We start from the raw sequence: 12853 nt of genomic DNA on the forward strand, positions 1-12853 counted from the left end.
GACGGATATGTCCTTCCGCTTCGAGACGCGTGTTCAGCGAGAGCAAAAACTCATGTAGCCACCTGTTATCGCTCAGGTTGAGGACCCTCAGCTTGGTCATCTGTCCGATCTCGTCGGGAAGGAACTCCAGCTTGTTGGAGCGTAGCGACATGACAGTAACGTTCCTACAGTTCCCGATCTGCAGAGACACAAGAGCGCCTTTCATTTCCGAACCAAATCTGTCTGATTTCACCAGAACGGAAAATGAAAGAACGGTCTCTGACCTCATTACAGTATAAGCCACCAAGGTCCGTATAATCTACTCATGCAAAACAATAACTAAATTATATCTGGAACAATGAGTCATTTTATGTTTTGCTGAGACTGCTAAAAAAAAACAGGTAGGTCTAGTGCTCCCATACGTATCAGTAAAGCTGGTCATTTTTTCTAACAAACAATAATTGCTGTTTTTATAACTTTTATTGTCATGCTTTAGGAATAGGTACTTCACAGCAGAACGTCAGATCGATTAACAAAAAGTGAAAATGGGCATGTGGTAATTTACATATGGAGCTTCTGTGGTTGTGTAGGCAGACCCAGTGGAAGCTGTCATGATCAGACATGGATCCCATCGTCACCACTGACTGAACGTCCCCTAGTCTGCACAGGAAGGCTGGCAAGACGCTGAACACGCTGCATTACTTTCAGCAAAACGCCAGTATTGCACTCGGTTCACGCTATGGCGCCTCTTCCTCATCGACAAAGGAAGACGATCGCTGAACTAAGCTCCTTTTTCGACAGCCGAAGGTGGATATTATAGGAAGGATTAGATTGTATTTTCCCCCTTCACCTCTCTAGGCAGGTCCAGGAGGAAGTTCTCGTCTGCGGCAAATGTCCGCAGGTTGTGCAGGTAGCCGATAGCAGGAGGGAGACACTGCAGCTCATTGCAGCTGCAGTCAAACTCTTCCAGCTGCGATAAACTGTGGAAGTAAAGGAATAGTAGGAAACGGAAGAGATCAAAAGCCACGTCTTCTGAAGTGTTTTGGTTTCTTTAGAGTGAACGTCTTACGCTCTTCCATTACCTCACGTCTACCTACAAACTGGACATGGACAAATTACAGAAAGACATTTCACACGCATCTCACCCTCTCCCTCCGTTCTTCATTGTTATTTTCCCCCCTAAGTGTGGCTCTAACATTACGAATGCATTTGTAAAGCATGGTATTCCCCACTTTTTTTGTTTAATTCTATGGGCACAGTAATGGGATCAATTAAGCTGCGAGTCCATAAAATCTAACGATCAAAACAGAGGGAGAATGAGCAGTAATGGCTTCTGAATAGACTTTACAACACATCCATCTTTCAGAATATGTGTTTGCGATGTTAAACACAAATGCGCAAATATTAATGTCATGAAATAAGATATTTATATACATTTTCCGCAAACACATTGGACTTCTGGGGGCCATTTACTTCTATAGTCAACAATGAATTACCATCAGTATCTGTCAGCATCCGTACAAACATTTTGATGGATTTCTTATCATGAATCCATAGTGTGAATGGATTTCTTGAAGAACTGACCTCCCCATGGTGTTGGGCAGCGAGGAGATCTGGTTTTCATCTACTTTAAGAGTTGACAGTTTTTTCAGCATTCCTGCAAAAAACAAAAAAAAGCTTATTGAATTAACGAATGTGCATATTTATTTTTGACAGGAGCTTGATTAAAAATAGTTTTCAACCTCAGATTTAATATCTTAAAAAGTATTTTAGGTGTATTCAGTAACTTCACAGTGGGGATTTTTTATTTACCATTCATGGAGACACAAACACGATACAACTGCATTCAGCATGTGCATATTGCTGTGACGATGTATATAAGTAGATTCCTATCTAGTAAAGGACCCCAGCGTTTAAAATCATTTAAATGTATTTTTAATTTAAAATGTTTAACAGCAAAGAAAATCAATTCCACTTAAAAGCATGTGAAATCTCCAGGCTTATTTTAGTTACTCATCGCTAGTAATCTCATCTTTCACTCCCATTAGATAAGACTCCACAGGTGTCTAAATGTTCATTGTTTACTTATCTCTGAGTTATATGCAGCAATTAACATTCTGACATTCATCTTTATTACAATTATTTGTGACCCTTATTAGGCCTATATAATTGTCTTTTCAGATTTTGACCAATTACTGTACTTGTATTCATCAATAAAATGCTTAATTATACAATTTTATGCCAGCAGCTTATTGGTATCATGCTTCACGCGATACCAAACTTGTTCTATATTACAACGTAATGAACAATAACTCCAAGTCTGCATTATATTTGCAATCCAACCTTTTTTGATCAAAAATGAACATGCTTTAATCAGACTGTCACTGAGCACAGCATGCTGTGCTGTGGAGAATCATAGAAGGAACACACATCTTGAGTTGCTCCAGTGATATTCAAATCAGGTTGCACCTGTGATCATTTACATAATCACTCCTACTAAATACAGCAAAAAAATGCAAAATTGCAGTGCCTGGAAATTACCCACACTGTCCTGCTTAAATGCACCCCACTGTTCCATGGTGTTCAGAGAACCAGTTGGGTGAATTAAAAACGATTCTGCCAAACCCGCAGGTCCTGCTGTGGATCAGGACAAAAGCCGAGTTCTTTTTGTCGAATGAATTGTGTTTTCAAAAAAATGACCCCTAGGGGGCAGCACAGCTCCCTCCTAGGCTCACCAATGGAGTCAGGCAGTTGCTGAAGCATGTTTGAGGACAGAAGGAGGTCTTCTAGCGCCTCACATCCAGAAATACTTGCGTCCAGGGACTCGAGCCTGTTCTTGGACAGATCCAGGTACGTCAAATGCTTCAGCTTCCCTATATACTTCGATAACAAGGAGGACGACACACGCGATGGCAACGAATGTTTGCCAAACAAAAGGGTGTGGAAGTGATGGATGTCAGAAGAAAACAAAGGGGAGAAAAGAGCAGTCAGGGGCTGAATGTCACAGACCCAGAGATTGTTCTGCACAAATATTTAAACTGCTGGAATTCTTAAAAATCCTTAAAAATTGAGTTGTGTCACTGGTGGGTCTCTAGGTAATGATCTTTGATCTTCCTACCCCAGGTAGCGTCTGGAGGGAGTTGTTGTCCATCCAAAGCTCCTTCAGGTTGTGTATCTGCTCCAGGACCTCCGGCTGAAACACACAATGACACCTGAGTCACTGACGCCACCCCGTGCCATGAGCCAGAAATCCATCCTTCCCAAAATGATGAGGACCAGGTCTCCCGCAGCTTAACCAGCTTCTCGCTATCGCCCTCACAAGTCTGATGAGCTCCGCATCTCGGAGGTCCCGCCCACACGGGCACATTGTTGGCTACAGCTAGTCAGTCTATAACGAGGACAGCTGGTCGAGTACAGAGAGTATCCCATAATTACAGCTGACCAGTTTAATTTGACCCTAAAACGGTACATGATTTAATTAAAAGACTATCAACAGGACTAGTAAAAGCAGACTTTAATGTGGATGAAGATAGTGGACAACCAATCAACCACACCCAGCTCAGCTAGTGCCCTCTTCAGGAATTGGAAAGTAAAACAGGTAAAACACTGAGTGTTTTTTTATTGAATACAACAATGTCCTCAGAATAGCTTCCAGGGTCAAACATCTGATATATGATGGTGTCTGAGCCAACCAGTCACCTCCGAATGAACATGCAACAAAGATAAAGGAGGCAGTTCTTTAGGAGAACTTAATATTAACTGGAACAAACACCCGCTGATCAAACATGGGGTTAAAACATGGCTTCATTCTCTTTGCCAGCCACTTTCCATCCTTGGCACCTATGCCTTGTCTTCTTTCTGAAAAGAGATTTAAGACTCGGCTATTTGTTTCTCGGCGTTCTGCGCCAAAGTGAGTCTGGCTGCACCGGCATGCCATTCCACCGTCAACGCCGGACGATAGCTGCACTATCTCCACAACCATATGCATCTTCTGCATTTTCTGATTACGAAACTTTCCGGAAAAATTCCGGCCACGCTCCGCCTGATGCGCACCTGGAAGAGGGCCACACACGGGGGAAACGCCAAACTTGAGAATGAAAATCACGTTAGGAATATTTTTAGCTGAAAGCAAAGGACTGTAACAAAAAAGAAGTATGATTTCAATCTCTCTGTGATTTCCCCCATCCAGTCATACCCATCCATCTATCCAGCGGTACGCACAGACAAGGGGCCCGGCTCTGTATTTTCAGGAAGTGTTTAAGCACCGAAGGCGGGTTATAAATCTTTAGGAAACGAGGCAGTGAATCTGAAATAATGAGCAAAGGGTCCCTGGCAGGGGAGCTGAAGCGAGCAGCGGCTGTGGGTGAGCGATGCCCAGGATCCCCTGATGGGGACGGATGTGGCGCAACCTCCAGTCTTACCAGCTCGTTGAATTCATTGCTGCCCAGGTCCAGTCTCTCCAGCTGGGAGAGCTTCTGCAGTGACCTGCCAGGGAATCAGCGGCAGCATCAGGATTTACCCACAAACCCAGCAATTACTTTCTGCTGGGGAGGCGCTGGAATATTTATAAACAACTCCATTCAATTTGACTTAGTTTAAGCGAGGGCAATTGAGGGATTTGATCCTTGGGGGGGGGCTTCTCCCCAAGTAGGATTGCCACCCTAGCAGGTGAGACAAAAAATAGGAGGGGTGAAGACCCGATTGATATGTTGGATCTTTTAATCAACAGACTTTCTGGGACATTCAGGTGAAGCGGGGATTCCCGCCACCATCACCGCAGTAATGTCATAAAATCTAACAATGCCATATTGTAACACAGTGCAAAAGGAGATATCGAATTTAAATAAACTCCCCAGCGGTTGCCATCCCTTAGCAAATTGTGAATTATTATGATTTAAACTAATTATGCAAAACAGAATATAAAGTTATACATTATACTTTAGGACATTACCATAATTGCCACAGCAATGTTTATTATGGAGATGCTAAGAACATGCTAACATGCTCACTTTGGCAACGTTTTCAGGTGGTTTTCTCGAAGCTCCAGAATGCGCAATTTGGATAGTCTGAAAGACAGTGAAAGTATATTGGGTAAAAGAACTACAAACATGTCAGCGACTAAGATTTTGTTTTATTTACTTGCTGCTTGGTATTTGTAGTTTTGTGTCTTTGAGCATAAGGACAGAAACACGTCGTACTCACTTCCCGAAGTTGGCAGGAAGCTGCTCCAGGAAGGCGTCGTTTAAGAACAGCTGGGAGAGATTCAGGAGGTGCGTGAATCCATCCGGGAGCCTGAAGGACACGGTAGGAGGTGAGATCCCCCTGAAGGGAGCCCCAAAACTCAGAATACGGAGGCTAAACGGAAGTGCCTGCCTCAAATCTGCTACAAAGGAAGACCTCTCTAATGAGGACCAGCCTCAGTGAGTCAGGCCTTGTCACACTGAATGACCCTATAGACCAAGTTTCTCAGACAGTCCACGGTTTGGAGATGAGCTGAGAGGGAGCAAAAACATGGACTATCTGTGGGACCACGAGGAGCGATTTCAGAAACACTCGTCTATAGAGTACAGTACTACTAACACTATTATTCTCTACAGAGGATTATTTATTTTGTTTTGTTTCCCTATTTCAGATTAATCTATTATAAGTAATCAAATTTAGTTGGACCATGGTTCGCCCCCCACCCCATGTGGCCCTCCCTCCCTACCCCATGGTGCCCCCACCCTATTGTGCCCTACCCACCCCCCCCACCCCATTGTGTCTTGAATTGGGATGCCATCCTTCTGTGCCGTAAACCGCAGCTTACTTGGAAATGGGATTGACGCTTGCTTCCACGATCGTCAGACATTTACAGCCCTTAATGTTATCAGGGAATTCTTGAATGCCTGAAAGAAATAAGACCTCAGCGTTAGACAGCTGTAGCTGTAGGTGCAATTTGTACTTTCCCAAAAACTGTCCCAGCTCAAACTTATTGAAAAAGCGAGGTGTACATTGAAAGCGACAGATTGATGCTGAAACATATCCCCCCGCCCTTGTAAAAGATTGTTTATTCGGTTTTCTGTTATGTAATTCTGTTTAAATGCATTTCGGAGGGCATTTGGGACTGTGATCGCGGATCCCTGTACCGTTTTTACTGATGTCCAGCTCCTTCAGGTTGACGAGGCTCGCTATGGTGGTCGGCAGGGTGGTGAGGTCATTGTCAGGAAGGCTCAACTTCTTCAGAGCTTGACAGCTGAACAGTTGCTGAGTCACAGGTTAGGGGAGCAGATTTAGAGGGTGTCTCAAAACGACGATCGCATTTCCATCAAGTTTTTGCAACAAAAACACAACTTTAGGCTGCCTCTGTGCGAAGGGTGATGATTTCTGCAATCCCAAACCACGGAGCAGGTGTGAGATCACACCTCACAAAAAAAACACACACATACATCCATAGACACATTCGCCAACCGGGTAGAGTGTCCTACTGAAAATGACTTTTCAGGGAGAGATTAATTGAGCTCCTCGACTGGAAGGATTGAAACATCTCTGCAGGAAACATGGACGTATGGAGGGAGCACTGGTAGGCAGGCTTCCTCTGCATCTTTAAGCTTATACAGCCTGTCATCTTAATGCTACATCATGAATCAATACAGTTTTTACAAAAAAAATAAACAAAATCAAAACTACTCATATACTACTCATAAGAATCAAACGTATTTAGTTAGATTAAACCTAGAATTCAACTAAACAGGAGGTTTGGTACAACCAGAGTGTAAACTAGTCAACTGGGTAAAAAAGAATCATATCAGGCGAATTTCTTGAGCTGCTGAAGATTCCATTTATTTGTACTTATTGTAGACCATCCTGCCCAGTCTGTACCCAGCTTCAGACCACAAGATGCATAGTTACTGCGAGGTTTCTGCCGAATCGCTGATGCACAGCTAGATATTTCACCCTCTCACTGTCACCGAACGTTTTATCCACGAGCGGTCAGGATGGGGCGGAGCTGGTGCCAGCAGCCTTGGGATGGCACCTTGGCCGAGATCCCGGAGCATTCTGGAACAACCAGACTCACAGCCAGTCTCGCACGCGCGGGCGGTCGTGAGGTGTCTATCGACTCAGACCACGTGCCATTGGATGGTGGGAGGAAAGTCGAGCACCGTGAGAAAACTCAGAAACTGTCGAAGAACCAAGGAAAGCCCAGGAACCGTGAAAGAACCTGCAAACTCCATGCAGCAGAACCTCCAGAGGTCCCTCTGCTCTGAATTGATGATACTTTGGTCTCAGGTCTAGTGCCAGTCTTTGCCAACCCAGTCCTCAGGGACCCCCCCCCCCAGACAGGACAGCTCTTTGACCCTTCCTGGTTCCCTGTCTAGGGGTCCCCGAGGACCGGGTTGGGGAACACTGCCTTAACAGACATCCTGATTTTCCGAAGTTCAACCTGTCCCTGGATCAGCAAGGGAGAGGCTTGCATTTCACCTCTGTGCCTGTGATCAGAAGGTAACTGGTTCAAGCTTGGGCTCAGAATAATATGGGTCTTGAGCAAGGTCCTTAACCCCCAGCTTATTATTATTATCATCATCACGAAATAAATATGCAACTTACATTGTTCCCTACAGCCTTTTGCAGATAAAATATAAAACATAGGAACATGCTTAACAAACAGCCTACACAATAAAATGGGTACTTTACAAATCTGTGCACCTTACCGCTTAACAGAAAAAAATACTTTCAATTAATGTTATTGGTTAAAGAATGAAAGGTGAGCCCCTCTCTTCTAGACCCAGGGATGCATTGAACTTGGGAAAATCAGGATGTACGTTCCTTAACCGCTGTGACACCTGCTGGTTTTCCAGAGGTAAAGAAATATCAGAATGGTCTCTCTCGCTCCACATGTCCAGCCCACCCCCGTCAGCAACATCTGGCCCACCTTGGGCAGCTCCTCTATCTGGTTGGCATCCAGGTAGAGCTCCTCCAGCGTTCGCTCGAAGCTGAAGATCTCCTTGGGCACCTGCTGCAGGCTGCAGTGGGAGTAGTCCAGCACGGAGATCACCTCCTGCTCCTCCCCCCGAAAGCACCGGCACGGCACCAGGCGGCCAATGATCTTCCTCTTGGTCGTCATCTCCAGACACTGCACTGAGGAAGAGGAGGGCGGATGAAGAGTTAGGGGTTTCTCATACTAAAGGGGCATAAACTATCGACACACTGATTTTCCTCACAACGATGCCTCTAAACCCCATCCATAGCCCTCTCCGCTCATCCTACCAGCTACACACGTAATCTGAGATCTGGGTCAATGCCCCTTGCTTATAAACTTTGACGTCTAGCTGTCAAAAAACACGTCCATTGTCTATGACTTCCAGGACCTGAAGCTTTACATGTATTGACATCCACTGAGAGCTCACTTTATAAAACCCACGCACCTTCTCCTTTACTTGCTGGCTTCCCCATCATGGACAACCCTGCCTGACATCTGATTGGTTGGCCCCACCTTCTTTAGTTGCTTGGACCCACCTCCTCTCCAATCTGATTGGTTATCTCCCTGAACCAATCATTTTTCCTTCTGCCAGCAGAACATTTTTGTGTGAGTAAAACTCCCATGAGTCAAAGCTAGTCATCAGTCTCAAGTCACTAAGTAACATCGAACAAACATCATTTCTGGCCATGCCGCTCTTCACAAGAGCAGACATGAGGATCTACAGAAGGGAACACGTGAATAACATGACATAGGAATGTCAGGAAGTTTTAATACCTCAAACTGTAGCAGCCAGTTGTTTGTATCAAGATCTGAGCAATATTGACCGTTTGCGCAACTTCAGGCCAAAAATACATCTCATGATAACATAAGCAGGGAAATTATAAAACAAAGGTTCTGGACTCAGATCAGCAGCATGAGACAGAATTCCCTGCAGATTAGTACCAAGCTGAGTGACGACACGCTAAAGCAGTTTAGCTTAATCTCAAGTGAGATACACCTCTAGCACCTGCAGGTCAGCAGGAGCAGCCGCTACTGCGCTGTTATCCGTCATCTGGGAAGCCTGATAACTAATGGCTGCGAACGTTTGGCACAGAGATGCAAACGCCATAAATTCAAAGACAAAGGAGCATATGCTCACCCTTATTGCTGTTACTCCACAAAATGAAACATTATATTCATTATGGAATGTTCAGGCGTCCGACGGTAAGACCCTGAAGATATGTAACACGCCAGGTATATTTCAGTGTTTTCATCCAGTGTATTACCTGCCCTGTGCTGCCCGGAATGGTCACCAGGATCACCGCAATCCTGTATGGGATAAGTAGTTGACGCATATAGAATATTTGAATCACGGAAGAGGGATTTACCACCAATCTCTAGCTTCTTTTGGGTCACATGACTTATTAGCTTCATTGTCAGTGGCTAAGGGCATATTTGTATGTGAAAGTGTTTACGATCCAAAAGTGACTGGAATCAGATGACTTCACCCAGTCTACTGAGGCACACGGAGGAGGACTTTTTGCAGCCACTATCATTTTATTCTCTGCACACTGTTAAACATGCGGGAAATTCCATGTATTTTACAACTATATATCTTGGTCAGGGGCAAGGCCTGAAGTCTACCACAACCAGCAGAGGGCGCCAGGCTGCGGTAAAGGATGCCGGCCCGTTGTGGGACAGATGCATACAATCTGAGATGCTAGTTAACCTAAGTACACGTCTTTGGACTGCAAAAGGAAACAAGTAGCTGGGGAAAAACACATTAAACACAGAGGGGACATGCAAACTCCACACAGAATAGAGGTGGGATTCGAACCCCACGCCCTGGAGGTAAGAGGAAACAGCGAGCCACTACGCCATCCCATATTCAAAGTTCCAGCCAAAACAAAATCACCAATAAAGGAGACTCCTATATTCTGCCAATTCATTATTCAAAACACACACTTTTCCTCAATTTTCATCCAATTTTGAATGGCCAGTTAATCCAAACAAAATGTCCCTTATGAGACTCCGCTGCCAGCTCTGGATGAGGGAGAAAGGTTACACATACACCCAAGCGTCAGATGAGTGTCTTCCCCATCTTGGAGGAGAGCGCATCTAGCTCCAATCCGCCCACTGCCCTGGAATCCCCCAGGGCACGCGCTTCAATGCAAACAAACAAGAAACCAATAAAGAGACGACAATATCATTAAAAACAAGTAGCAGGGATATTATAACAGTACAGTGTGGTTTTACCTTGACTTCCCTGCCTTTGTAGAAGCTATAATATCAAAACGGAAACAAACCAGGGGCGTAAACATCCAGCTCAAGCAATGGAAACTAAATTTAAAACGCGTGCGCATGGCACCGGATTCATTAAATAAGTTATTAGGCAAGTCTGGGTAGCCAGTTTAACAGTCTTATGTCCTGACGACATCTACTGGAAACTTACGGCTTTCAAGAATCTGTGAAAATACACATTGCATTGTGTGTTATTAAAAAACCGATCCGGAAGGTTCCTGTGCCGAGAGAGGCGCATTGATTCTCAAGCGCCACTTCATTGACTGCTCTCATTATCGCCTCGACGCATAGGAAGCCAGATACACGCAGAGATAGAGAGTGTCTGATTCAAACAGGACACCCCAGAAAGGTGGTAACGCGAGCGCCCGGTGTGAGCACAATAATTATATACCCATATATATGCAATAAATAATAATGACCTGCAGGATTGAAACGCGGTTTTATGTCCCGAAAGATCCGTTTCAACGGCTGACTTTGACCCATCTGAGATCTTGTTACAAGCTCACCAAGCGGAAAACCAGCGGGAACCTCCATCACATTTTGTTTATTCACCCGTGGCCTGATATTCGGGTCACTGGGATGGGAATTCCCGGCCGAGGTTGGAAAAAAACAGTATTACTGATAAGCAGTGGTCAAACCATATGTCACGCGTTTGTATTGTCACCCATTCATCTATCAACCACCTATCAGGATCATGAAACTTTAAGGTTAAAATCTGTGGCTGTTACCAAAGAGGTTACGGAGGGAGGTAAATGGGATGGAAACCCTTGATGATTCAGGGGGGCAAGACGCGTGGACAAGGGCATTGTAACATTCCAGCTGTCTGGGGTTGGGGGATAAAGGATTTCTATCCTCGCCCCTGGCCATTACTAATTATAACCCCAATTTTACATGGAATTTTACAATTTTATTTATAAAGCTGAAATTGTTATTTTAAATAATTTCCCCTGTTATTCATCACAGCTGTGAAAATATAAAGCTGTTATCAAATCAAATTCGGTTTTCTTTTCGAGAACAACTTAAGCAACATTTAGTCTTATTCAGCTGTTGTGAACTGGATATCAATACTGAAACAGGTCAGGTAAAGCCCCGTTCCCCGCTTAAAAGTACAGGTGCAGTTCCGCGAACCGGCCGTAATGAATCTGCTGCTGCGGAACGTCATAGACACATTCAATGTGTCACGCAAATCTGATAAGATGTGAAACCTCTACAAGCCCCTTAAAGTGACTCATGATACAGAATCGCCAAAAATGCATTTGCATTGGAAAGAAACAAAGTTTTAATCAGTTTCTAAATATTTTTTTCTTATTCGGACGGAAATCTGTGAGATATTCACAACCAAATATCTTGATGGATCTGATGGGAAACGGGCAATACGTTTTTTTTTTTTTTCGGAAATTCTGACACCTGCTACCTTGCCAAAGGAATACAATTTGTACATTTCTCTGCCTGGGAGAATCGGATTAACCGTATCCTGGAGCAGATACTTTACAACAAATAACATCGGTCCACGTTTAACAGTCAGCTGAATATACTACAGAGGAACCTTGTGTTACAGGCAGCAGCAGGCACAGCCCCTGCACTCCATCCTTAAAAAAGAAAATGGGCTGAACTCAATCCGTCAGCCGTCGTATAAATACGCACTCTCAATTAGTGGCCCATTTCAAATCATTACGGAACCCTTACGGTACCGCGGCCATTCTTTTTAATGAGTGGTTTCCCAGCTCCACTGCTGTCCATTTCACAGTACACGCGTAATCCGTGGCGTGGACTTCTAATCGCAGTCCGGCGGCTTATTGGAAAACGGAGATGTCATTTTAAAATGTCATACTGAGCAGAAACGACAATAGGCCTGATGTTCACGATCTTTATTAACGTGCGTCAGGGACTGAAGAGGTCCATGAACGCAAACACGAACCATGCCTCATTAAAATAAACTACTACTTAATGCTACTTTCTTTCTCACTAGGAGGAAAATCTTTGCTTTATTCACAACCAAATATCTGATGGATTAGACGGCAATACTGTTAATATTAATAACGCAACGTGAACAGTTTATATGTGAATTTTCGACAAAAATCTAAGATTAAACGCTTATGTATGTGGCTTAATAAAACCGCTTGTAGTGATTCTATAGCCTTCCTATCGATGACGCACTTGCCGTCAGCAGGGGGGACTGCAGAGTGACTCATAGCACGGTCTGCCCCTGGCACAGCTGCTACATCCGTGTCAGAAGCGGGATAACCACCTACACATGGCAACCCTAGTGGCGGGCAGCCACCCAGTAAGCGTGTCTCCCCGTCTGCGCCCTTCATTTCGACAGGCACTGAAAAGACCGCTGTCTTCTTAAGTGTGGGAGCTCAGGGTTTGAGCCTCAGAAATACCGTTTGTATGGAGAAGGAGGGGCGAAATGTTAAAAACGACCATGCAGCCCGAAGCACAACTGCGAACAAGCATGCATGCACCTCGTCTAAAATTTATTCCAAAAAAAAAAAATTATAAAGCCTATTTACCGATATTCTTAAAAAAATCTACTCATACGCCAGAGAACAGAAGATAAATAAACTATATAAAATGAAAATACAAAAAAGAAAAAATACACACATACGCAAAAAACTATAATTTTCTGGGGTTTTT

General features: G+C 44.2%; 1 protein-coding gene across 5 annotated transcripts in view; it reads right to left on the reverse strand.

Moving 5' to 3' along the window:
* LOC125716336 (leucine-rich repeat-containing protein 7-like) overlaps positions 1–12853 on the reverse strand; it is a 49383-nt gene that overhangs the window by 11331 nt on the left and 25199 nt on the right. For 4 of the 5 annotated variants that reach the window (XM_048988508.1, XM_048988512.1, XM_048988510.1 and 1 more), the window contains 11 exons: positions 7889–8094; positions 6105–6222; positions 5786–5864; positions 5182–5271; positions 4989–5045; positions 4401–4464; positions 3098–3172; positions 2715–2859; positions 1564–1636; positions 830–959; positions 63–178 (listed from right to left, as the gene is read on the reverse strand). In XM_048988508.1, coding sequence (XP_048844465.1) covers positions 63–178; positions 830–959; positions 1564–1636; positions 2715–2859; positions 3098–3172; positions 4401–4464; positions 4989–5045; positions 5182–5271; positions 5786–5864; positions 6105–6222; positions 7889–8080 — 1139 coding nt within the window. In that variant the 5' untranslated portion in view covers positions 8081–8094. The remainder of the gene's footprint in view (positions 1–62; positions 179–829; positions 960–1563; positions 1637–2714; positions 2860–3097; positions 3173–4400; positions 4465–4988; positions 5046–5181; positions 5272–5785; positions 5865–6104; positions 6223–7888; positions 8095–12853) is intronic. The other variant, XM_048988511.1, reaches the window with a different exon arrangement.

The sequence above is a fragment of the Brienomyrus brachyistius genome, chromosome 21 (genome assembly GCF_023856365.1).
Source record: "Brienomyrus brachyistius isolate T26 chromosome 21, BBRACH_0.4, whole genome shotgun sequence".
In the NCBI taxonomy this organism is placed as follows: Eukaryota; Metazoa; Chordata; class Actinopteri; order Osteoglossiformes; family Mormyridae; genus Brienomyrus; species Brienomyrus brachyistius.